The sequence below is a fragment of the Camelus dromedarius genome, chromosome 11 (genome assembly GCF_036321535.1).
Source record: "Camelus dromedarius isolate mCamDro1 chromosome 11, mCamDro1.pat, whole genome shotgun sequence".
Taxonomy (NCBI): domain Eukaryota; kingdom Metazoa; phylum Chordata; class Mammalia; order Artiodactyla; family Camelidae; genus Camelus; species Camelus dromedarius.
Window position 1 is genome coordinate 35,298,243 of NC_087446.1, and position 22,897 is coordinate 35,321,139.

The 22,897-nt window shown below is 42.6% G+C and overlaps 1 protein-coding gene and 1 long non-coding RNA gene across 4 annotated transcripts in view; one reads left to right on the forward strand and one right to left on the reverse strand.

The window, feature by feature from the left end:
• The window catches only part of ANO4 (anoctamin 4), a 263,559-nt gene that overhangs the window by 145,718 nt on the left and 94,944 nt on the right, over positions 1–22,897 (forward strand). For both annotated transcript variants that reach the window (XM_031462956.2, XM_031462957.2), the window contains 3 exons: positions 1,147–1,247; positions 4,842–4,886; positions 14,268–14,399. In XM_031462956.2, coding sequence (XP_031318816.1) covers positions 1,147–1,247; positions 4,842–4,886; positions 14,268–14,399 — 278 coding nt within the window. The remainder of the gene's footprint in view (positions 1–1,146; positions 1,248–4,841; positions 4,887–14,267; positions 14,400–22,897) is intronic.
• LOC135322534 (uncharacterized) overlaps positions 22,213–22,897 on the reverse strand; it is a 117,231-nt gene continuing 116,546 nt past the window's right edge. For both annotated transcript variants that reach the window (XR_010383183.1, XR_010383182.1), the window contains one exon: positions 22,213–22,420. This is a non-coding gene — a long non-coding RNA (uncharacterized LOC135322534). The remainder of the gene's footprint in view (positions 22,421–22,897) is intronic.

A 22,897-nucleotide genomic window follows, 5' to 3' on the forward strand; every position in this document is an offset into this window, starting at 1 on the left:
ATGGATAAATAATTGGCCATTTTGCTAATTTAAGTGGCTCTGGTTTACTGTTTTCTCATTTTTCTTCTACTTCCTCCTACAACCCAGTCCTCCCCAACCCCGGGAAAACAACTTCCAAAGGAAATCTCTTCACTGGAGATGTGCCTGCAGCCAGAGGCACAGACCAAAACCTGTTGGGTGGTTAACAGAGTGTGAAGTCCTAGTTTTGCTTCTTTGTCTAAGTTCTGTGTTGATGAAAAGCCCCAGAGGAGGCAAAGATTTGGTGCCAAAGAACGTAGTCCTTTGAAACAGCCCCGCCTGCTGCTGACCCAGATTTAAGGCTCACTTCTCTAGGTCCCTTCATCTGCACCACCACCAACTTCTGCTTTTGCCTGGATGACGGAGAGCAGCTCCCTTTCTCTCTGCTTTTGCTGCAACTCTCTCTTATACTTTATCCTCCACGCAGCAGCCACAGTGATCTTTGAAAACCTACATCAAAATGACTTCCCCATGTTCCCAGAATAAAGTCCAGCCATCTTGGTGGGGCCTGTGAAGCACTGTCCATGCTGACAACTCCTGCTTACCTTTCCAGCCTCTTCTCATACCAGTCTCCATGATTAATACTCTCCAACCACTCTCCTCTCCTTCCTGGCCCTCAGACAGGGACATACCCAGCTATTTCCCAACCTGGGACCTTTGCATCTAGAATATTCATCCGATGCTCTTTACCCAACTGGCTCCTTCTTTATATCTCAGCTCACAGGTCCCCTCCTCAGAGAGGACTTTGCTTTAACCTTTGCCCAAAGGAATGGTGCCCCGTCCCAACTCTTTCTCCCATGACTTGGTGCTTATCTTCAGAACACTCATCACTCTCTGAATCTATCCCTCTCTTTTTAACTTGTTTTTGCCTATCTCCTTTTTGGTGTGTTTTTGCAGAATGTAAATGCCATTCATATCTCTTTCGTTCCCAGCTGGTTCTCCAGTGCCTGGCACACAGTGCTGTACTTGTTAAATGGATATATGGACACATAAGGACCCAGATTCTTGCTGGAGGATGCCCCAAATCTTAAACTCTGTACAAGTTCATGTGTTCTAATTTCCAACTCAATTTAAACCATAGGAGACTTGGATATACTTTTCAATTTAGTTTGTTTTTTTCTGTTTCAGTCCTCTCTAATAAATAGTGACATTATCTTTGTGAAGTTGCATGCCCCATGGGAAGTGCTTGGAAGATATGCAGAACAAATGAATGTAAGAATGCCTTTCAGGTAGGTGTGAAAGTGTCTCCCCTCCCCCTGCCCTCCGCTGCTCGCTGCTCGTGTACTCCTCTCTCCAAACAACCGGAACTGAAGTGCAGACTGGAACAGTATTAGAGAAGAAAATCCTTTGAAAGTTTAAGAAATGCAATAAGTCTTCCTGGCTAATAATGACTTCATGGCTTTTTGTGAAAATGTCTGGCTAATTCAGTCCTTAGGTAGGTAGTTCAAGTGCCTGTGAGAAAGAAATATTTTCTAAGTGGCATTTTCATTTCCAAAGTGCCATTTTTAGAAACCCTGTGTACTGCTTCTTTGAACAGCCAGACCCCAGGATGAGTGGTGTGGGTCCTTACCTACTGGTCCCTTCCAGAAAAAAATTAAAATCTGCTTCCAGTGAAATAAGTTAAAGAAATTTCAGGAAAATGTGATCTTATTTTTAAAATAACCTTTTTTTAAAAATTTTAAGTCAGGTCATTAAATTCTGTGCAAACACAAGCATTGATATTTATTCTGAGGGGAACAGGAATAGTTTACATGGATGGCTTAGTGATTTAAAAGGATGTGTCTTCCTTCATCTCATGGTGAATATTCTTATTTTCCCTATAGACTAAGGAAAGGTGATCATTTGCTAGGTGGAAATGAAATAAAGTATTAAACCTCAGATTATAAATGCCAAGATATGTGGGAATAATGGAGTCTCTTAAAGGAGGTGAAGGGATTTAGTACCAAGGATAGTTCCAAAGAGACTAAAGAATTAAATACTTTTGGTTCACAATTTGCCAATAAGACCACATCAGAGGACAGAAATTAAGCAAACTGGTGCCAGTTCTAAAATATACCTCTTAGTGAACTGGGGAAAGTTATCGAGACAGAGAAACATCTATATTCTTATAAATGAAGAGGAGCTAGGGACGCATTTAGAGAGGGGCAGTTTCCATTCATAGACCTGTAATACATCTGCCTGGTGCATCTCATGTTCTTTGTTGATTGGTCTTTCCTAATACCAACTCAAAACAGAGGCTGGGATTTCTAGCATCCATTTGCCTTAAGGCAAAACTCTCAAAGGACAAACATAGTTCTAAGCTTTTGATTTATTTTTGTATTTTAAATAAAATTACCAAGGATATCATGGAACCCAAGGATTTTTTTTAATTGTATATAATTTTTAAAAGATTTCAAAAATTATTTTATAAAATTATATATATATATACACAAAATTTTATATATATATAAAATCTCCACCAGGAGAGAAGGAATAGCAGTTTTGTTTCTTGTTACACTGTATTTATAATTAATCACAGCCAATTATTTATCAATGTGGATTATTACTATATCACACATAGGGACCAAAAAGGAAAGAAATCTATGCTTAGACAGTCATATATCAGACCAACATCTATAGCCAACAGAGCTAAAAAGTCTGCCTTTTGATAAGAGTAAGGTAGTGAATCCTAGTGAAACTGACACTCCCCTCGCCAGTAGCAATCTCACCAGTCTTCTGCCGGGACACACTTCTTGAGCAAAGAAGCCAAGCAGATTGTGGAAACTTGGGCGGTGTGAATGCACAGCAAGTTCCCCTAGTACCTGGAAGCATTCGTCTCTGAAGGACCTGGCTGTATCATAGGTGGCACCTCTGAACACTCATTACGTAGCAGAGAAGTGCTGCCTGCAAGCAGCGTAAGAACTTCTCTTACGCTGCTTTCAGAGAATGTGATCCAGGCAATAAAATGAAAAGCCTTATTACTGTGAATAGTCATCTTTTTCTTAAATGTAGGAATTCTTGCAGGATAATATTTTAGGAGAAAATACTGTTAATGTGTGGGCACTAATTGGCCTCGTTAATATTGATGTGATTTTACCTAAGCATACTTTCGCTTGATGCGACCTGATGCATTTAAAATTTATGCTATCATTTTGTCGACTGTTTCAGACAAATAATTCTAGCCTAAGGAGACTTATGTATTTCCAAAGGAGAAACTGCCCTGCTGTATCATTTCAACCAAATGTGCAAACATCAATTTGGCTGACTATTTAAATGCCTCTAAGAATCTTACCCGTCTTTATTATTTTCAGTAGACTGCACTTAAGAATCCCGGGTTTGGTCTCCTTGGATTTTTGTTTCTAACATGTTTAAAAGGAAGTTGAGGAATAGATTTCTTGTGGGAAATTGTCAATAAAACCTGCTTCTGCTAAATATATGTCCATGGATACATGCTGTTTTTAGAGCATTTTTAGGTGTACAAAAAAATGGAGTAGATAGTATAGAGTGTTCCCATATACCCCCTTCACCACACTTTAGTTTCCTTATTATTAATACCTTGCATTAGTGTGGTATACTTGGTACAATTGATGGACCAATATTGATAAATTATTACTATCTAAAGTCCAGGGGAAGGGTATAGCTCAGTGGTAGACTGCTTGCTTAGTATGCACAAGGTCCTGGGTTCCATCCCCAGTATCTCCATTAAAAAGTAAATAAATAAAGTCCATAGTTTAGTCTCTCTGTCTTGTACAATTCTATGGGTTTTGACAGAAGTTATGTATCCCCCCTTATGGTATCATGCAGAATAGTTTCACTGCCCTTAAAAACCCCCTCTGCTCCATTTACCTATCCCTTCTCCCCCCATCCCGAACCCCTGGCAGCCACCGATCTTTTTATTGTCTCTCTAATTCTGTCTTTTACAAACAAGGGATATGTTTTTAAGTTTTCACAGATATGCAATAAGTTTTGGTGTATAAACTTCCCATTTTCTCGAACTGAGATAGCTCAGTAACAGTTCAGAATACATACAGACCGTATCAGCTTCATTACTCCCCCATTGGTTGAAGCCCAAACTATGGAAATGGAGATTGCATTTTAATAAAGCATCTGATGCATGTGCTGTCCATTCACACTACACCCAGAATTTGCATCTGTAATACTTTTTAAAATGCGTGTTACCGAAGTACAATAGATCCTTAATAAGTCTGATTTAAAAAAAATTTTTTTCCAGAACTCCTTGGTTTACCTCTTGAATTCACCAGTATAGGGGTCACTGGTTAGGCAGTATGCTCTAGTGTGGTTATTTGCAGCAAGATGTTGATGTTTATTTGTTAGTGTCCTTCCCATACTGGTTATAAATTATGCATATTTTTATGTTACCCTTGCCTATATCAGGTGAGAGAAGCATTCTAAAAACTTAAAGTGCTATATAAGTATTAGTTAGTATAGTCACATGCCCATTAAATTATGTATGTAGCAGGCTGGCAATCCATTTCTGCATCCCTGAAAAAAAAAAAGCTGACCTCAGCTGAATTCAGACAAATACCAGTTGCTCCAAATTATTGCTCTGCACAGGTTTTGGTAGGTGAGGAGCAACCATTAAAAAATTACGGTAACTAGGAGGGGAAGAAATATCAATGGAAATTTATTTCATAAGATTTCATGACTCAAAAATGCATGCCCTACGTTCCCACTGCATTTCTCACTGTTAATCTCTTTTTAGTTTTTTCTTCTTCACCTCTTACAGGCTTCTATCTTCAATCTCCTTTCCTTCCTTGCTAGTTCAAACTGTAACTGACGATGGGTTTTCTTCTCGACTGGCTTCATTTTTGCTGTTCTTCCAGGAGAAAAATCTATTACCTGCCCCGCCGGTACAAGTTCATGAGCAGGTTAGTAGCATGCTCTGTCATGATGGTGTTTGTGTCAGCCGTTGGCCTGTGTGCTCCAACAGTGACAAGGAATACAGGCTGGGGAAGCTGGGCCTTTGCCACGTGGGAAACCTGGCTGCCACGCCAAATAGAGCTTTTTTAGGGTAGCCTGAAGCAAAAAAACAAAGGTGGTACTGTTCCTCTTAGAGTCTTCCTTGTGACTGCTCCTCACTGAGGAGACAGAATTTATCTACAGGTGTGTTGAGGCTGGCTTTGGAGTTTTTTTCCTCCATTCTTTTCTATTAGATAAATTACCAGAAAGCCCAGCTGTTTAGAAAGCATCTTTGGTCTGAATGTTATTTTTTTCCCACACAAATTCTTCCCCCCATTCACTGTGTGTAACTGCAAATCTTGAAGTGCAGACAGTCACCTCAAAAAAGCAAGTGGCTTCTCAGCCCCCCATGTGCAGGGGCCTCCTAAGTTAGTAGTATTTTGTTAATAAAGTATGCAGATGTGTTACCTTACTCAGAAGCCTTCCTACCCTCTTTTTTAACCCCACCTCCCCCCAAATCCTACTGGACGAAATTATCTTTACTGTCCTACGTAGCCTTCCTAAGCTTGTTTTTTGAGAAGCCATGGATGAAGGTGAGGCATTAGTGATGTCCTTGAATTTGATTCTGTGGTGATCATTGGCAGTCTAATTTCAAACTTCTAATTGGTCTTCTATAACCATTCACCCTGAGCTGAGCTGATAGTTAAACCTGGAAACCATGGCATTTGTCTAAACATCTTAAGAGTTGAGTTCTATGAGATTTAAGGCTCAAGTTCACTCTGTTCATGTGCTGTGCAGAAGGGTAAGAGTAGTTGATATACGCATGTGCACTCAACAAAGTATGGTGTGAGAATGAGCAGTAAAGGAAAGTAAGATGTGGTTTCCAAAAATTTCCTGGAGCAGCTTCCTTGTTAGCAATTCTTCTTTCATCAGGCAGTTGCCATGGCATTTGGATTTACCACAATTAGATTAGTCCCTTGGTCACATAATGACCTTCTGCAAAAATCTGATGGACACTTTAGCCTATTTCTGTAGTTCTCAGTAGTTCTCAGACTTTAGCCACCATGAGAATCACCTGGAGGGCTTCTTAAAGCACAGATTGCTGGGCCTGTGCTATAATCTGTGATGCAGATGTCCATCTCTCCATCTGGAAGGTATGGATGGCTCATCCAATTCTGTGTTTCCAGCACTAGCATGTAATAGGTGCGGTGAATGAATGAGTGAATCTCCATACACGTATGAGGATTTGCATAGGGAAAAGGGAGGTGACAAAGAAAAGCATAGGAAAACCAGGACTGCCTAAAGTGTCGGACAGACTGGGGACTGAAACATTTCCTCACACCATGGGGAAGAGTGAGCAAGGAGGGCTTGGAAGAATATGGTGATAAAGGATCCATATAACGCAAGTGTTGGATGGGATATAAGATGCCATCAAGTCCAATTATTCATCAGCTACTTAAACCTTGGCTATAGAATCAGCCAACCTGCATTTGAGCATCTCTGGAGAGAGGGAATTCCCAAACCCATCTGTGAACACCTGACTATTAGAAGGTTCTTCCTGAAAATAATCCATAATTTCTCTCTCTTTAGCTTTCACTACAAAACACTCAGGTTGTAGTTCTGCTCCCTAGATAGACAGAAAATAATCTACAGTAAAACAGCAAAGTATATGAGAAAGATTGAGAGATTTTAGGCAAAAGGACCTAGCACTTAGCAGGTATTTGGAAAATCAGAGATGGTGGTGGGAAGAAAGAGGTTTCCATACTAAGGGGTTGGGAGGTAAAAGAAGAAATTGGAACTCTTTGTAAATTAACAGCAATACAGGTGTGGTGAGAAAGATGATTTTTGTTGTAACAATTCTGTATTATAACTCACAGTAGGTCTTTGAGGTGTTGATGTCCTGAAGGCTTTTGAAACTGATGGCAAAGCAGATGAAGCTAGAGGTAAAGCTAGAGAATCCAGTTTGGGAGACAAAGCCATAGAGGTCATGACTGTAGCCAGGAGGGTGGATGAAATTTCCCAGGAATGATGTAGGGAGTGAAGAGAAGAGGGCCAGAAGCAGTTCCTTGGAAAATCTGCTTTAAGGAGACAGGAAGATACGGGGAAGATGAAAAGGAACAATTTAAGAAGTAGGAGGGGAACTAAGGGAAGGCAGTGTCAAAGGCACGATGTGTGAGTTCCTGTAAGAAAAGGGGTTCTTCAGCTACTGGTGAAGGGTGAGAGATGACACTAGGCTTTGGGTCACCATGATAACCACCACACTAGTGGTCTCCGTGGAGTGGTGGTTCTCAGACTGCAGCATGCATCAGGATAGTCTGCAGGGCTTTCTCATACTCAGATTGCTGGGCCCCGCCCCGAGGTTTCTGAGGTGAGGCTCAGGAGTTCTCTCACTAGATCCCTCCATCAAGGTCCCAAGTGATATCGATGTTGCTTATTTGGGACTTGTACACTTTGGGAATGTTGACTACTGAGTAGACAGTAGTCAAATCAAATTACAGCTGGTGGAGAACGGACGAGGTCTGCTAGAGCAGGAGGACAGGCGGGGAGACTGAACACGCGAGCCAGCACATGTTCTCCGTGTGTATAGAAGGGAGGTAGTGAGTAAGAGCTTGGAAACCTTTGTTTCTTGAACTGGAAGAACAGCTGACTAAACACTTAACTGTTGGCCTGAAAAAGCTGATGCTACTCAAGTGCTTAAATCACAACCATAGAGGAACCTAGGCACTGGAAGGCAATGGAGACTCTGGGTCAAAATACAGGGAAAGAAACCCTAATTCTGGTTGTATGACGCACTGATTCAGATTCACCGCTTAAGATAAGCTTCACTGTTGACCACATAGAAATAAACTTGGGGCATCAGAGTGGTGGTGTAATTTTTCGAAGCCTGATGTCTGATGCAAATTTGTAAATGCAGTTTGTCAGAAAATTTTGTGTCTTTAACTCTTTGTTTCACCTCAGAACAGGCTGATTTAGATGTGGACTGTGTCTCTTTGTAGCCAGGTGTGACATTACAAACTGCATCTATAACTTGTCACCCTAGTTGTGTACCAGTAATAAGATGCTGACTTCCAGTATTCTAGAACTATCATGTTGTGCTAAATAGGGTTATTTAATTTAGCTTTTAGTTCCATTCATGTAAATAATATTTCACTTCATTAATCCACAAAAGCACCACTGAAACAAACCTATCTCCTTTGAGGATAAGAGAAATGAATTTAAAAATGTGAAGTGTCTGAGCAGGCAGAAAAATAAAGCATCATTTCACAAATGTCTTTATTTGTGAAACATTATGTGACACCATGAGGCACACTCATGTTGTTCAGATATGTATTTTTGGAGTAAATGCTCTTTTCATTCACATACCTGGTCTATTAAATGCTGCTTTGGCACTTATCTTTGGGCGGGCTTACAGGCATTAAAAGTTACCTATCCAGTAAAGAAAGGAAATTTATCATCTTCCTTCTGCCCTATTAATTTTTTTTTTTTTGCCTTCACCAGATAGTACAGATACAGTCTGCAGAAGATGTGCTTACAAAGTAACAAATCTGATTACTGTAGATGGCTTGTAGCTGAAGTCTCATTAGCACTTATTTTTTCCCTCTGCTCCGCCATACGCATCCTGCCTGATGTGATCCTTCGCGATGCTCGGCAGAGGGGATGCTGGACCCTGCTGCATTATACATTCAGTGCAGTCGCAGTCTTATCCGATGAGTATACAGCCAGAATACAAGACGGCTTGGATATTTCCATCCTCGTTTTAAAAATTAATACATGTAAATGTTCCAAAGCCTTTGGACTCTTCTATAACATATCTAGGCTGTGCCCCAATTAGTAGCCTTGTGACCTAAAAGAATGGCATTAGCTTCCAAAGATCCCTAACTCCTATCCAAGGAGTGGCTGCAAATACAGGGGCCTTGGCTCTAAGAAGAGGAAAAAGAAATGCAGGTCTCCTGCTGTCTGTTATCAGTCCAGGAGGGCTTCACTTACTGCCTGTGTGTGGTGCTGCCATTGAAAAGAAAATACAACTCTTCTGTAGGTTCTCTCCAGGTGTATTATCCCTGGAAATGTAATTGAATTGTTCAAAACATGATGCTATTATTATAATCTTCTGGTCTGGGGAAAAGCAGGTGTCTCTGAGGTGGCCTGTTTCATTTAATTCAGCCTAATTTAGTTGTCATTAGGACCCATTCCCTCCTCAGTTGTTAGTGGCTCAGGGGAAAGGCCTTGTTTTCTGCTTCTTCCGGATGTCCCCTCGGCATTCAGGTTGGGACTCTCGTGCACAGCCAGTGATTTAGAAGGGCATCCGGACAGGTTAGGAGTGAAATCCTTTGCATGTGGCCTTTTCTGTAATCATCACCAGTCCTGCAGAGGAGTAGGACTGGCTCCCCTTTACAGCGGAGAAAACTGAGAGTCAGATTGCTTTAAGTGGGACCTTCCTGAGGCATATTCCAAGGCACACTCTGAGGCACAGGCTGGCAGAGGTGGCAGGTCTGTGCCCGTTTGTCAGTGCCCGTGCTGAGCCATAAGCTCTTTCTAGCTACCCACAACCTCACTTGTCATGAACCAGCATTTTCGGGAGGACCCTGAACTCATCATCAGAACACCTTTCTTGAGAAAGTAACTCACCTTTTAGTACAGATATTAACTTGACAAGTCGAGGCCACGAATGCCTAAGTGGATGCTCCATCTTCTCTTTATTGATTTGCTTGTGTAGTCTGTAAGAGGGCTTTTGCTCAGTAAATGGCAGAAATGGGACAGAGTGACATTGTATCCAACTGAAATCAATGCTATATCATTAAGCCCGTACTTTCTCTTTTCCCTGTCAGAGGAGACTTTATTAAGTCAGCGCTATTGCTATGTGGAAGAGACAAATGGGATTCTTTCTGGGTAGTTGGTTTCTCGACTTTGCCATATCTAAGTAAATTTCGGGATTGCCTGTTCAGGGACGTTTATGAGACACAACATGGGAGCAGAGACTTCAGTGCACAAGTGAGAATCATAGCTCTTGAATGTCTGTTGAGAACTTGGTAAATAAAAGTTCATTGTCATCTTCATTTTCCTCATCCTAGAAACCACCACTTCATTGAGCGTTGTGTACAGCCCTCCGTTATCCTCACCACTCCCTTATGCAGTGGGTCAGTTAGCTCACAGATGTTTAGTCCCTTGCCCAGCATGGCATCCCCCCCCCACTTTGCAAGCTGAGCAGTGACCATGTGAATTCCCTTCTAGCTGACTCCAGGGTTATCATTCTATACAGAAGGTTATCCATTATGCATTTTGAAAAGGAAAGCTCTTTATTAACTCAGGTTTGCTTGGAATGCTAGAGCCAAGACATGATTGCCCAAATCCCCACCAACATGTATTCAGAGAGCATCTGATCATCATTTTAGAGAGGAGGCTACCAAGGCCTGGGGAGGCTAAGAGGCTTGTCCCAGGCATCCAGCTTGAGACTCACACTTTCCAGCCTGGTGGTTTTGCTGTGTGTGTCTCCTTTCCATGGTGGAAGGGGATCCTCACTGATCTGAGTGGCAGTTTGGGGACAGGAGTGGGTTTGTAGAAAAGTGGCCATACATCATCCAGCCACAGAGGGACACTCTTATTCCCAGAGCCACCTACCTGGGGAGGTGGGGCAGCGTGTGAAACTTCAGCCTCAGCCTGTGGGAGTCCGGCTAGCCACAGTCACGTCTCAGGGAGAAGATCAGACAGACTGGGGAGGTGTGTTTGTTTCCTGTTGCTATTACAACACATTCCCACATACTTAGCTGCAGAAAACCACACAAATTTAGTAGCTCACAATTCTGCAAGTCAGAAGTCTGGGTTGGGAGAGGTTTCCACTTGTTTCTCCGCTCAGGGTCTCACAGGCTGAAATCCCAGTGTTGGTGAGCGGGCTATCCTCTGGGGGCTGTGAAGGAGGGTTGGCTTCCAGGCTCAGCCAGGTTACTGACCGGATGCAGTTCCATGGAGCTGTAGGACTGGGGTCTCTGCTTCTTAACTGGCTGGTAGCCAGGTCATTCTCAGCTTCTGGAGGCTGCCTTCACTCCTTGGCTGCTGGCCCTCTTCCTCCTCAAAGCCAGCGATGGCCAGTTGAGTCCTCCTCATACTCTGAATCTCTCTAACTTCTCCTCTGCCTCGTCTCTCCTGTCTCCAGCCAGAGAAAGTTCTCTGCTATTAAAGGGCTTAGTGATTAAATGGGTCCACAAGAGTAATCCAGGTTACTTTCCCTAATTTAAGACCCATAACCTTACTTACATCTGCAAAGTCCCTTTTGCCAGGTCACACAGCATGTTCACAGGTTTCAGGGATGAGGGTGCAGACATCTTTGGGAGGCCATTCTGCCAGCCGGAAGAGGACAAACTGCTGATCACGTTTCAGTGTTTTTCCTGTCATTGTGAAGAGCACACAGCCTGGACTGGCATGTGTGATAGAGCCTGAGTGGTCCTGCTTTGCCTTCCTGCTTCTGCTCAAGCTGCTCCAATGAAGGCTGGTCCACACCCTCCACCCCCACCACCCAGTTAGTATCTCTGGCAAGTTATTTTTAAGATACCTTTTGAATATTTTTCTTCTACCATAGTGTTTAAAAGGCCCAGTTCCTCTCCTTTCCATCATGTTTACATTAGCCTCAGTGGTCCTCAAGAAGTTATTAGTAACACTGCTGTCTACCTGGCAGTTTCTCTAAAGCATCCCATACCCATCCTCTTTTAATAAGCCTCCTAACAACCCTGTGAGGTCCATAAAACGATGATGGTGATGATGATCCCATTTTTAAACCCTTGAAAAATGAGGCTCAGAAAGGTGAGTGATTTATGGAAGTTCCCACAGCTGATAAGTACCAGGGTCAGGACTTAGGCACCCCAAGTCCAAATCCCAGCTTCTTTCCACCACCCCATGCAGCCTCCATTCACTTCCCTTTCTTTCTTTCTTTTCCCCCTCCTCATTTTTCAATGAATTCATCACTTTCATCCCTGCCTCATACTCTTTCCACCATCTCCCCCTTTCACTGAAATTGTGGTGCCACAAGCTGGTTGCTGAAAGCTGCCATTCCATTCCTGTAGAGTATTTACGCCTGAATTTTTACAGCTTTATTTGTTTTTACCCACACTGAGCACTGTACCCATCTGGATTTAATTCATAGTCGTTGCACACAGAGCCCAGATTCTCTGAGAATGCAAGTTTTGCAGAATGTAATCCGATTAGTGTTGCAGACTGGAGATGTGTGGGAGATAAAAGCTCTATTATGAAAATCCTCTGGGCCAAAGTCCTCTTTCTTGAACAAGTTTTAAGGCAATCAGATGAAATAAAGCCAGGTGCCCGCCACAGGGAAAGCAACCCGCTTAGCCTAGGAAGTCTAATTTAAGGACTGAATCGTTGAACTTGGACAAGTGATAGATGCTGGTGAAGCACAATTAGCTCTGAATTGAAAAGCAAAGAGACACAAATGTTAAGAGGCAGACTAGTTGCTCAAACTCTTGTTTTTGGAAAAAAGATAGTAATAATAGCCAGTGTTCCTTGTGCACCGTTCTGGGGATTTTATATGCATATTGATCAGTTAGTTATCACAACCCTGTGAATTGAGGACCATTATCATGCCAATTTTACAGATGAGGAGACTGATGCCCAGCAAAGTTAAATGCCTTAAATGCCCAAAGTCACACTGCTGATATTTACGGAGCCAGGATTTAACTCAAGTTGCTCCAGCCTCAGAGTTCACATTCTCAACCACTGTGTCATATTGCCTCTCTGAAGCTCACCATCGCACTGTATTTTCTGTGTCTTTAAAAAGATGATGGAGGAGCAGAGGACTAGGAGGATAGAGGATGGAGGAGATGGGAACTTTTTTCCTTTCCTAGGTCTGCGGGCACTTCTAATCATCTATTGTTTCCGGGTTATATGACCCTGGGTAGAATCTTTACTTTTGTGTGTGTGCATGTGGTGGGGACAAGTCCGCTTTGAGTGAAGGGCCCTAGAGAAGCTGGAGGATTCTTTCCCTTTTGAATTTTCTGGGCTTCTGGAAAAAGGATGGCCACCACCAGGCAGAGTAGGGGGCCATGGTGAGGCTGGGAAAATACTGAGAATGAAAGGTGGTAAAAGAGGAGTTTACTGTTACTTTTCATTTTGGAGTTGTTGGTTGTATGAAAAGTAATCCCTTCATCTGGGAGATGCACTGAAAAAGATAAATTGCCATGTAAATAATTTTAATTGGAAAAAAAATGCCCAAATTCTATGTGGTTTTGGTTAATAGATTTAGAAGGCGTTTAGAGATTTTCTTCCCCAGAGAAATTTGTCCCTTCTGTAGCTCTTAAGTGAAGATTCCTGTTACCAACTACTTTGGCTGGGGTGATCTCTACAATCAAGAATCCAAAATCTGCATTTTGGTCCTGGCTTTATTCACTGGCTGGGTAATCACCTGCCATGGGTCTCTTTTGTGATGTATAAAATGAGAAAAATACCTGTTCAGTCTACTTCACAGAGATAGTATTTGATATGTGCTCTCAAAAAACAAAAATTTCCAGTGGCATAGATACCTGAGGTAGCATAATCATTTAAAAGTCTGGTGTGGCTTCTAGTGGTTAGCTGTGAGTGAGAATCTGGTCACTGCAAGCCAGATGTTTTCATCAGAAGTCATAGGAAACAGGGAGGTAGCAGGTGGGAAACCATGGCTTGAAAACCACTTTGGGGGCAGTGTTGTTTTCCTTGGCTTGGCATCGTGTGCCCTGGCCAGAGTGATGCGTGTGTCATGACGTCCCAGCCCCATGAGAACCACGGGGTCAGCTTGAAAAGAGAGAAATGAGAGCTAGACAGCGTGCCCCCTGCTGAGAGGCTCGGGCGGGAGCCGGGAAGGTGTGAGGCGCAGGAGGCAAATGTGACACTGGGCTCCCTGTGCACAGTCCACCCACTGGGTTGTGATGACAGCTCCCTGCCCAGAGTTGACTATAGCCACAGCTCTTTACTGACTTCAGATGGGGAGATTTTTCCAAGCATACAATGAGTTCGTAGAACCTGCAGAATAGGAGAAGTTAAGGTCTTTGCTGCTCAGCTTATGGGGCTGTCAGCTTCCTTTCCAGAGCCTTCCAGCCTAGTTATGACATCTTGGTCATTTATTGGCATGAGAGTAGACATAGGACTCAGAGCTGCTGTATCCTGCAGTCAGATCACAGCCCCTTGGTGAAATGCAAAGAACACTGGGGAGGCGGCTCTCTTCTTCCCGTCTGTCAAGTGGGGGTTTCACGAGTGCAGCGAGAGTGCCAGGAGTGTGTGGTGTCATGATGACGGCTCTGTGGAGACTGCCCTCCCATGTTCTGGGGCAATGCTGACGTGCTGTACCCTTTGGTCTTGCCTTTCATTTACCACAGGATCGATAAACAAATCAGCAGGTTTCGGAGATGGTTACCCAAGAAGCCAATGAGGCTGGACAAGGAGACACTGCCAGACCTGGAGGAGAATGACTGCTACACTGCCCCTTTCAGCCAGCAAAGGATCCATCAGTGAGTGTTTGCCATGAAAGCCCTCGTCTCACTAAGGTCACACGACCGTGGTAGAGCCCTTTCCTGCACACCTTTGATTCCTTGGCACGTGGAAGGAACAGCGTAGTGCCCTCTCCCCTGACAGTCCTGGGAGGGTTTGTATCACTTTTATATGAGTCAGGGTCAGCAAGCTGCTCTAACAATCTCCACGTCTCAGTGGCATAACACAATAGAACACTGGGCCGTGTGTGTGTGTAGGGTGAATGACCTTCTACATGGTCATCCAGAGACCCCGGCTCCTTCTGTCTGTGTCTTTGCCAAAACCCAATGCTCGGAGCCCCCGGGGAAGCTGGCCTGTCAAAAGAGGGGTTGTTGGTTTCTTTTATTGTAAATCTCAGTTCACCTCTCAGCTCCCTGTCTCTTCAGCTCGCCAAGCTGCCCCAAGAAAAGCCACATCACCTAGTAGCCAGCTTCCTGGCTCATCTCTCAGTCTCTGAACAATAAATAATGTGTCACTTTTTATGTGTGGAGGAAGAGGGCAGGATTGGATAAGTAATTGAGCCTTTGAGGAATTACAAAAATGATAGAGAATTGACTCTGAAGCTTCTGAGATGACAAGAAATCGTGGCAGGGTGGCAGGGTTGGTGGTAGGAAAGAAGACCATACCAGAGGCTATAAACAACCAGGCAAAGACAGCCTCTTAAAAGGGGGATAAATCAGGTCAGCCCAGCCTCGCTCTCAGCCAGACTTAAGGAATTCCCGGCTCTCCCTGCTCCAGCCATAGAGAGCCTCGGTGAAAATGACTTACCTAAGGGGAGGAAAGTGGATGACAGATTTTTTAAAAAAAAATAGGTTGCTGACTTTGAGGGAAAAAAAAATAAACCAAATGGCAGCTGTCAAGTTGCAGGGAATGCAAGATGGGGGCACATTTCAGCAAAAGAAAATCAGTTAAAGCTTGTGGGCTTTTTGAGGGCGACAGAGAGAAGGAAAATCAAAGAATAGATGTTCTGCATCAAAATATACAATGTATGGTGCAAGGGAGGCAGCTCACTCAGCCTCTGAAATAGCCATGCTCTGGATCCCCACAGGTTAGACTGATGCCAAACAAACCACGTTCTGTAAATGTTTAAAAAAGGGTTATTGATGAAGATATGAAACTCACAGCCCAGCCTCAAAATCCTAGTTAAATCCTCCCTGGGAAATAGGAATGGAGCGGGATTTCCTGTTAACTCAGAGAGCAGGACCTGGGATGTTTTCTTAAGACAAGAAGACAGATGAAAGCTGATGTGTTCCCACTCTTAATTTAAACCCTCACTGTGCCTGTGTTCATCTTGAAGTTTCTTACACAAGTGGTGGTTTGTCTCTAAATTCTTCTGGAGTAGAGTTTGATTGACATGTAGGTTTTCACTTTGCTGTTCACTTGCCTCAGAGAGTGCCTAGCAAAGTATAGGACAGTCTCAAAAGTTGTGGATGGAGGGAGGGATACGTGGATAGATGGATGGATGGATAGGTGGATAAGTGGAAGAATCAATGAAATATATGGTGTGCACCTGGCGTTTGTTTGACTTCAAAGAGATACAGGTAAATGGAAGAGGAAGGTTTCCCACTGCTCATCTTCATGCTGGTGATGTTTCCTAGTGTTCTGGCTTTAGAACAAAATTTCTCAGCAGGGTTCTCAGAGTCAGAAACATGTGTACACCCATGCGGATCTCTAGGGACTAGAACTGAGGATCGTATCTTTACAAGTATTTTAAACTGTATAATAAATGAGGGATGACAGCATATGGGAAAGGAGTATTCAGCCATCTCTCACATATATTTGAGAAACCTTTTTTGACATGTCTGTGTATTCATTCACTGAATAATTGATTCATTAAACAGTCACTAATTTGATGCCCACTTCTTGCCCAACACTATCTAGGCACAGAGGCTATAATGATAAATAATACAGTCTTGATCCCACCTAATAAATACAGTAGACCATTTGAAATAATTGTAAACAGTATGTTGGGTGTGACTCACTAAGAAGGAGTGCTCCATCCTCCAAATTTGGAGGGAGGTTGGTAAGAGATGAGGGTTGATCACAAGAAAATGCTTGAGTCTTAAAGAATAACACTTGTCCAGGTAGGTAAAGGGGAAATGTATCCCCCAAGGAGAGATATGTGTGTGTGTGTATATATATATATATTATATATATAAAAGAGAGAATAACTTACATGGAACAGAATGGGGTGTTTGAAAAACCATAAGTAGATTTCTGTGATTGGGTATCAGGTGTGAGAAAACTTGGCATTATTGTTTGAAAAAAGAAAGTGATCAGTAGAACACCTTTGAAGACAAGAGAATGAAGGAGGAAACAGCAGAGGGACAGCTGGAATGAAGCAAACCTAAGAACCAGACCAAACTAAGAGGATAGTTTGGGCAGTTCTGTTGCACCATTGGGAAGTGCAACACTAAACGAGTATCTTGCATGTCATGGGCAGTGGGGATTTCTTTCTCTTTGAAAATTGTCAAGCCACATGGACAAGATCTCTTTAGTGAATGTATAAAAGTAAGACTTGAAGAGCACTGGCTGTCAAGTTGGAATTGGTTGTTTGGTACAGTTTGAAAAAGATTTCCCTAAGGATGGTTCAAGGGTGATTTTAGTGAGTTTAAAGTCATCAGAAATAGTTGGCTAATGAGCTCTGGGAGTTATACCATCATCTGCTTTTCCAAACGCAGTCCCAAATCTCATGTGACTTCTTGATTTTGCAGAATGTTTGATATCATGTTAGTCCAGGAATAAAAAAGGGCAATAAAAATTTAAGGGTGTGTGTGTGTGTGTGAGTGTGTGTGTGTGTGTGTGTGTGTGTGTGTACATGAATGTAGAAATAGAGAATGAAAAATAGAGAAAGGCAACTGGAAGATTAATAATACATAATGACCAAAGTGGGGAAAAAAACCTTAAAAATACTTTGCTGTCAGGATAAAACCCAGACTCCTGAGTTGGCTGACTAGCTCCTGCTTCCGTTCCCCCATCATGTGCTTTGGCCACACTGACCTGCTTTGATCTCCTTAACTCGTTGTGCCCTGTTGTCTCCTGTCTACACATGCTCTTCCCTCTGCCTGGAGTACCGCTTCCCTTAAGCTCTCTTCTTGTAGGTTTCATCAAAGACATTTCCTCCAGAAAACCTTCCGTAATTTCCAACCTCCACCCCCAGTTCTGGGTGAGGTTCACTCTTGTATGTCTTGGTGTTAATTTTTTTCCTATCATAGCTCTTACTTATTAGTATCATCCATTTGCGTTGCTTTCTCCTAGACCGTAAACTTTTTGAAAGACTGTGTTTGTATCACCATTTTTGAATCTCATAGTTGGTACTTAATAATGATTCATTAAATGGGAAAATGAATAGATGAAAATGAAAATAGAATCTTGTGAGCAACGAATAAAGATGATGCGAAGTTAGCTCACTACACACTCAGCTCAAACCACACTTAAGACATTTTCTCCTCAAACATGGTCCACCTCCATTGTCCCCCGTCCAGTGAATGGCACTAATATTCGTCCAGTTACTGAAACCAGAGTCTGAAAGCTATTCTAGACACTTCCCTCGCCTCCACTTTCTACGTCTAATACATCTCCAAGCTAATGAATTTATATCCTGAGCATCTCTTTAGTTTAGCCATCTCTGCCTCCTAAAATAATATAACCGATCCCCTGGCTCTACCCTTGCCCATCTCTAATCCATTCTCTTAGGTGCATACAGAGTGATATTTTTTAAATGCACATTTAATCATGTCACTTCACCCTGTTTAAAAACCTTAGAAGAAAAACAAGTTATTGAGAATGACCTTCAAGTCCTTGAATGGCCTGGCCATGCCGCCAACTCCTCTTCAGGCTTCTCTGCCATTACTGCCTTCCACCCCTCACTGCTTATGATTCCAGCACATACAGCATCTCTCAGTTCTTTTTATTTTATTTTATTGTACAATTTTTAAATGTTATTTCCATTTACACTTATTATAAAATATTGGTTATATTCCTATGTGGTACAATACATCCTTAAGCCTGGCTTACACCCAGTAGTTTGTGATTCCACTCTGCCTCCTTCCCGCCCCCTCCACCACTGGTAACCACTAGTTTGTTCTCTAGATCTGTGAATCTGCTTCTTTTCTGTAGTTTTCACTAGTTTGTTGGGTTTTTTTTTTTAGATTTCACACATAAGTGATGTCATACAGCATTTGTCTTTCTCTGTCTGACATTTCATTAAGCATAATGCCCTCCAAGTCTATCCATGTTGCTATAAATGGCAAAATTTTGTTCTTTTTATGGCTGAGTAGTATTCCATTGTATTTATACCACATCTTCTGTATCCATTCATCTGTTGATGGATCCAGATGCATATAGCCTTTCTTAGTTCTTTGGATGTACTCTGCCTTGGGACAATTGCACATGCTGTTTCCTAGAATTCTTCCTCCTTCCCCAAGTGTATTCTTATTCATCCTTCAAAACTCAGCTCCAAAGATTCCTCCCAGAGAAACCCTCCTCCGATCCTTCCAAAAAACCAGGTCTCCTTGCTCTATACTCTTGTAGCAGCATGTTTCCCATGTAACATTTCTCATATTTGAGATTTTGTAATTATTTGGGTATTATATTGTTAATGCCTAATTCCCCAGGTAAACTTTGAACTCCATGGAGGCAGAGGCCATGTCTGTTGCTGCTCACAATTTTATCTCCAATACCTAATGCAATGCCTAGCTTACAATTGACGCTTTATGCTTGTCTCTTAAATGAATGTAATAAGGATAAAAGTAATAAAGATAACATGGAATAATCTAATCGTAAATTTTTGTACTTTGAACTGCATTGCAAAAAAAATTTTTTTAAAGTAGAGAATTGATTGAAAAATAGTAGCCTAAGAAACCTCCATACTGTTTTCCAAAGTGGCTGCACCAATTTACATTCCTGCCAACACTGTGCAAGAGTTCCCTTTTCTCCACATTCTCACCAACATTTGTTATTTGTGTTCTTTTTGATAGCCATTCTGACAGGTGAGGTGGGATCTCATTGCGGTTTTGATTTGCATTTTCCTGATTATTAGCAATGTTGAGCATCTTTTCATGTGTCTGTTGGCCATCTGCGTTTCTTCCTTGGAAAAATTTCTATTCAGTTCTTCTGCCCATTTTTCAGTCAGGTTGTTTCTTTGATGTTGAGTTGTATGAGTTGTTCATATATATTGGATATTAACCCCTTGTTGGTCACATCATTTGCAAGTATTTTCACCCATTCGGTAGATTGTCTTTTTGTTGATGGTTTCCTTTGCTGTGCAAACGCTTTTAAGTTTAGTTAGGTCCAATTTGTTTATTTCTACCTTTATTTCCTTTGCTTTAGGAGATGGACCCAAAAAAAAATATTGCTGTGATTTATTGTCACAGAGTGTTCTACCTATGTTTTAGTTTTCTAGTTTCTAGTTAATTCAAACATACATTCATGTTTGAGAAGCAATAAAAGCAAACCTGTGGGTACACGTCAATCTAAATCAACATACAATGCCATGGGTCATTTTATATGGTTTCACCAAAGATGAGTCTATAGATGGTAAAAATCTTATAGATGCTAGATGCTATTTTTAAATCTTTAATCCTCACATCAACCCAATGAGAGAGTATTTCACCATTTTACAGAAGAGGAAAGCAAGGCACAGAGAGGTTAAGGAACCATCAGTAGGTCACACAGCTATGCTAGTCCACCTGCCTGAACAACCCCCAAATATCAGTAGGTTAACATCATAGAAATCTTTTTGTTGTACACATCATGATCTAGGGTAGTTCACCACAGGGAGGGAGGTGCATTGTCTCTGCTCCATCCAGTCATTTGGGTACCCAGGCCACTTCTGTCTAGTAACTCTGCCGTTCTCTAGATCCCTTGCTTCTGTTTTACAGAAGAGGAAAAGAGAGATGAGGGATTTTTTAGACAGTTTTATGGGCCAATTTCAGAAGCGGTATGTAGCACTTCCACCCACATTTCATGGACCAGAGCTCAGTCATAGACTTACCCCTCAAAGGATGCTAAGATGCCTACCTGTGTGCCCAGGAGGAAAAGAGAAATAGGTTTGCTGAATGACTAGACAGTGATGGAGCAGGAATTCAGATTTGGACAGAGAGGCACCAGATCCCACACTCTTAACCATTATGCTCCACTGCAGGATTTGTCAACCTCGGTCGGCACTGCTGACATTTGGGGCTGAATAACTCTTTGTGGGAGAGAGCTGTCTTGTGCATTGTAGGGCAGTCAATAGCATCCGTGACCTCTATCCTAGATGCTAACAGCAATATCCTGCCCCTTTTAGTTGTGAAAATCAAAAAGGTCTCCAGACATAGCCAAATTTCCCCTTTTGGTGGTGGCAGGGTGGGTGCAACATCACACCCCTCTCCCTCCTTGAGAGCTATTCCTCTACTGTCCTTTACCACAGAACACCCTTCAGGCAGGCCCACCCACTCCTGAGGTCAATTAAACTCTTGTTGAGTCTGAAGACTGTGACAGACAAGTCTGTTCAGGAATTAACTTACTCCGCTCCTCCTTGCCTGTGAGTGCTGGCCCACCTCAGTATCACTGCCCTCCGTTCCTCAGTGGCCTCAGCACGGGTACCCTGGAGACAATTACTTTCTCAGGTCAGTACTCATAATGAGGGTTCTCTGCTGGGAGACACAGGCAAGAACATGTGGAGAAGAGTCTCATGTCACTTTTTATAATACATATACGGTATATTCTTTCAAGGAATTGCCTTTCAGAAAGATATTTGTGTTAGATACAGAGAAAAATGCCCCAGCCTGTATTTTTTGTTTTGTTTTGTTTCTATCATGACCACTATTTTACCTTTATGAAAATCCATAAAAAGTGAGGTGAAATTAAGTTCTGACCACTTCCTAATGGAAGAATCTGAAATTTACATTTGTTGTGTGTGCATATGTTTGAATAACTATTCGTGCGCACACTCCACACCCGTTGTTCCGGGCACTTGGGAATCAACAGTGAACGAATAGGCAGAGATTCCTGTCCTCCTGGAGCCTCCATTTTAGCTGGAGGTAACCTTCCTCTCAGCTGCATGAGCCAGCAGCCCGTGGCAGTGAGGTGTGGATGGGCGTGGCCGGCCGAATAGCCGTCGTCGGTGGTGGCAGCAATTATTGCAGTGGTAAGAGTGACAGGGACCACCGTTAGTAAGCGAGCCTGGATTCCACAATTACACCAGAGACGCACTGCAACTCTGAGGGTTGTATGGTGGTGTGACAAAGGTCAGAGAGGCTGAGTGGCCACTCCCCACCCCACCCCCAAGTGGTTCTGGAGAATTAATTGCTCACGGCCATAACCTTCTGCAGGAGTTTAGACACATCTTCAGCAAAAGACTACAGTATACCCTAAACTAACCTCACTGTAAATCTTTGTTGTTTGAACTACAGTCTACAAAAATGAAAGTTGAGAATTGATTAAAAATCAAATAGCCTCACATTCCGTGTGAACATATATTCATGCTTGAGAAGCAGTAAAAGCAAACTTGTGAGTATACATGTTTATAAGTCATTTGGTCATTTTAGGTGGTGTCACCAGGACTGGGCCTGCAGGCTGCTCACCCGCCATGATTGCATGGGCGCCTGAGGGTCGGACCCCACAGAGAGCTCTCCCGCACTCCCCGCTGAGGGGCTGAGGTCGCCAGCTTTAGGGTCAGTCATTCTGTTGAAGCATTAATAGTTCAGAAGACCCCTCTCAAACTTCATTTCAGAGAAGGTAATTCAACCCAACAGTAGGGAGTTTCTCGAAGGAGTAATGATAGCTAATATTTATATGGTGCTCACTAGGTTACAAGTAGTTCACAGTTTTAATTTAGCCCTGTGAATAAGGTTTGGTCATTATCGCCATTTTTACAGAGGAGAAACGGAGGCACAGAGAGGATAAGTAACTTGCCCCAGGTCACCTAGTTGGTAAGTGGTAGGGCTCCGATTCTCGGGCCCCACATGGTGACTCCAGCCTTGTCCTCTTCACAGTATATATTGGTTTTCTGTGGCCTCTGTAAAAAAAAAAAAAAAAAAAATTACATGAATTCCATGGCTTAAAATAGTAGAAATTTATTATCTTACGGTTGTGAAGGTTAGAAGTTCAGTGTGGGTCTCACTGGGCGAAAATCAAAGTATGGAAGAGCTTCACTCTCGTCTAGAGGCTCTGGGGGAGACCGCTCCCTCGCCTTTCCCGCTCTTGGAGATGCCACATCCGGGGCTCGCGGCCCTGCCTTTGTCTTCAAGGCCAGCAGCGGTGCTTGAGCCCTTCTCACTTCACGTCATCTCACTCTGACCTTGCTTCTGTCCTCACATCTCCTTCTCTGACTCGTCTCCCTTTCTCTTCCATTTTTATTGTTTTTTTTTTTAACATTTTTTTCATTTTTTTATGGGGGGAGGGTAATTAGATCTATTTATTTATTTATTTTAATGGAGGTACCGGGGACTGAACCCAGGACCTTGTGCATGCTAAGCATGCACTCTACCACTGA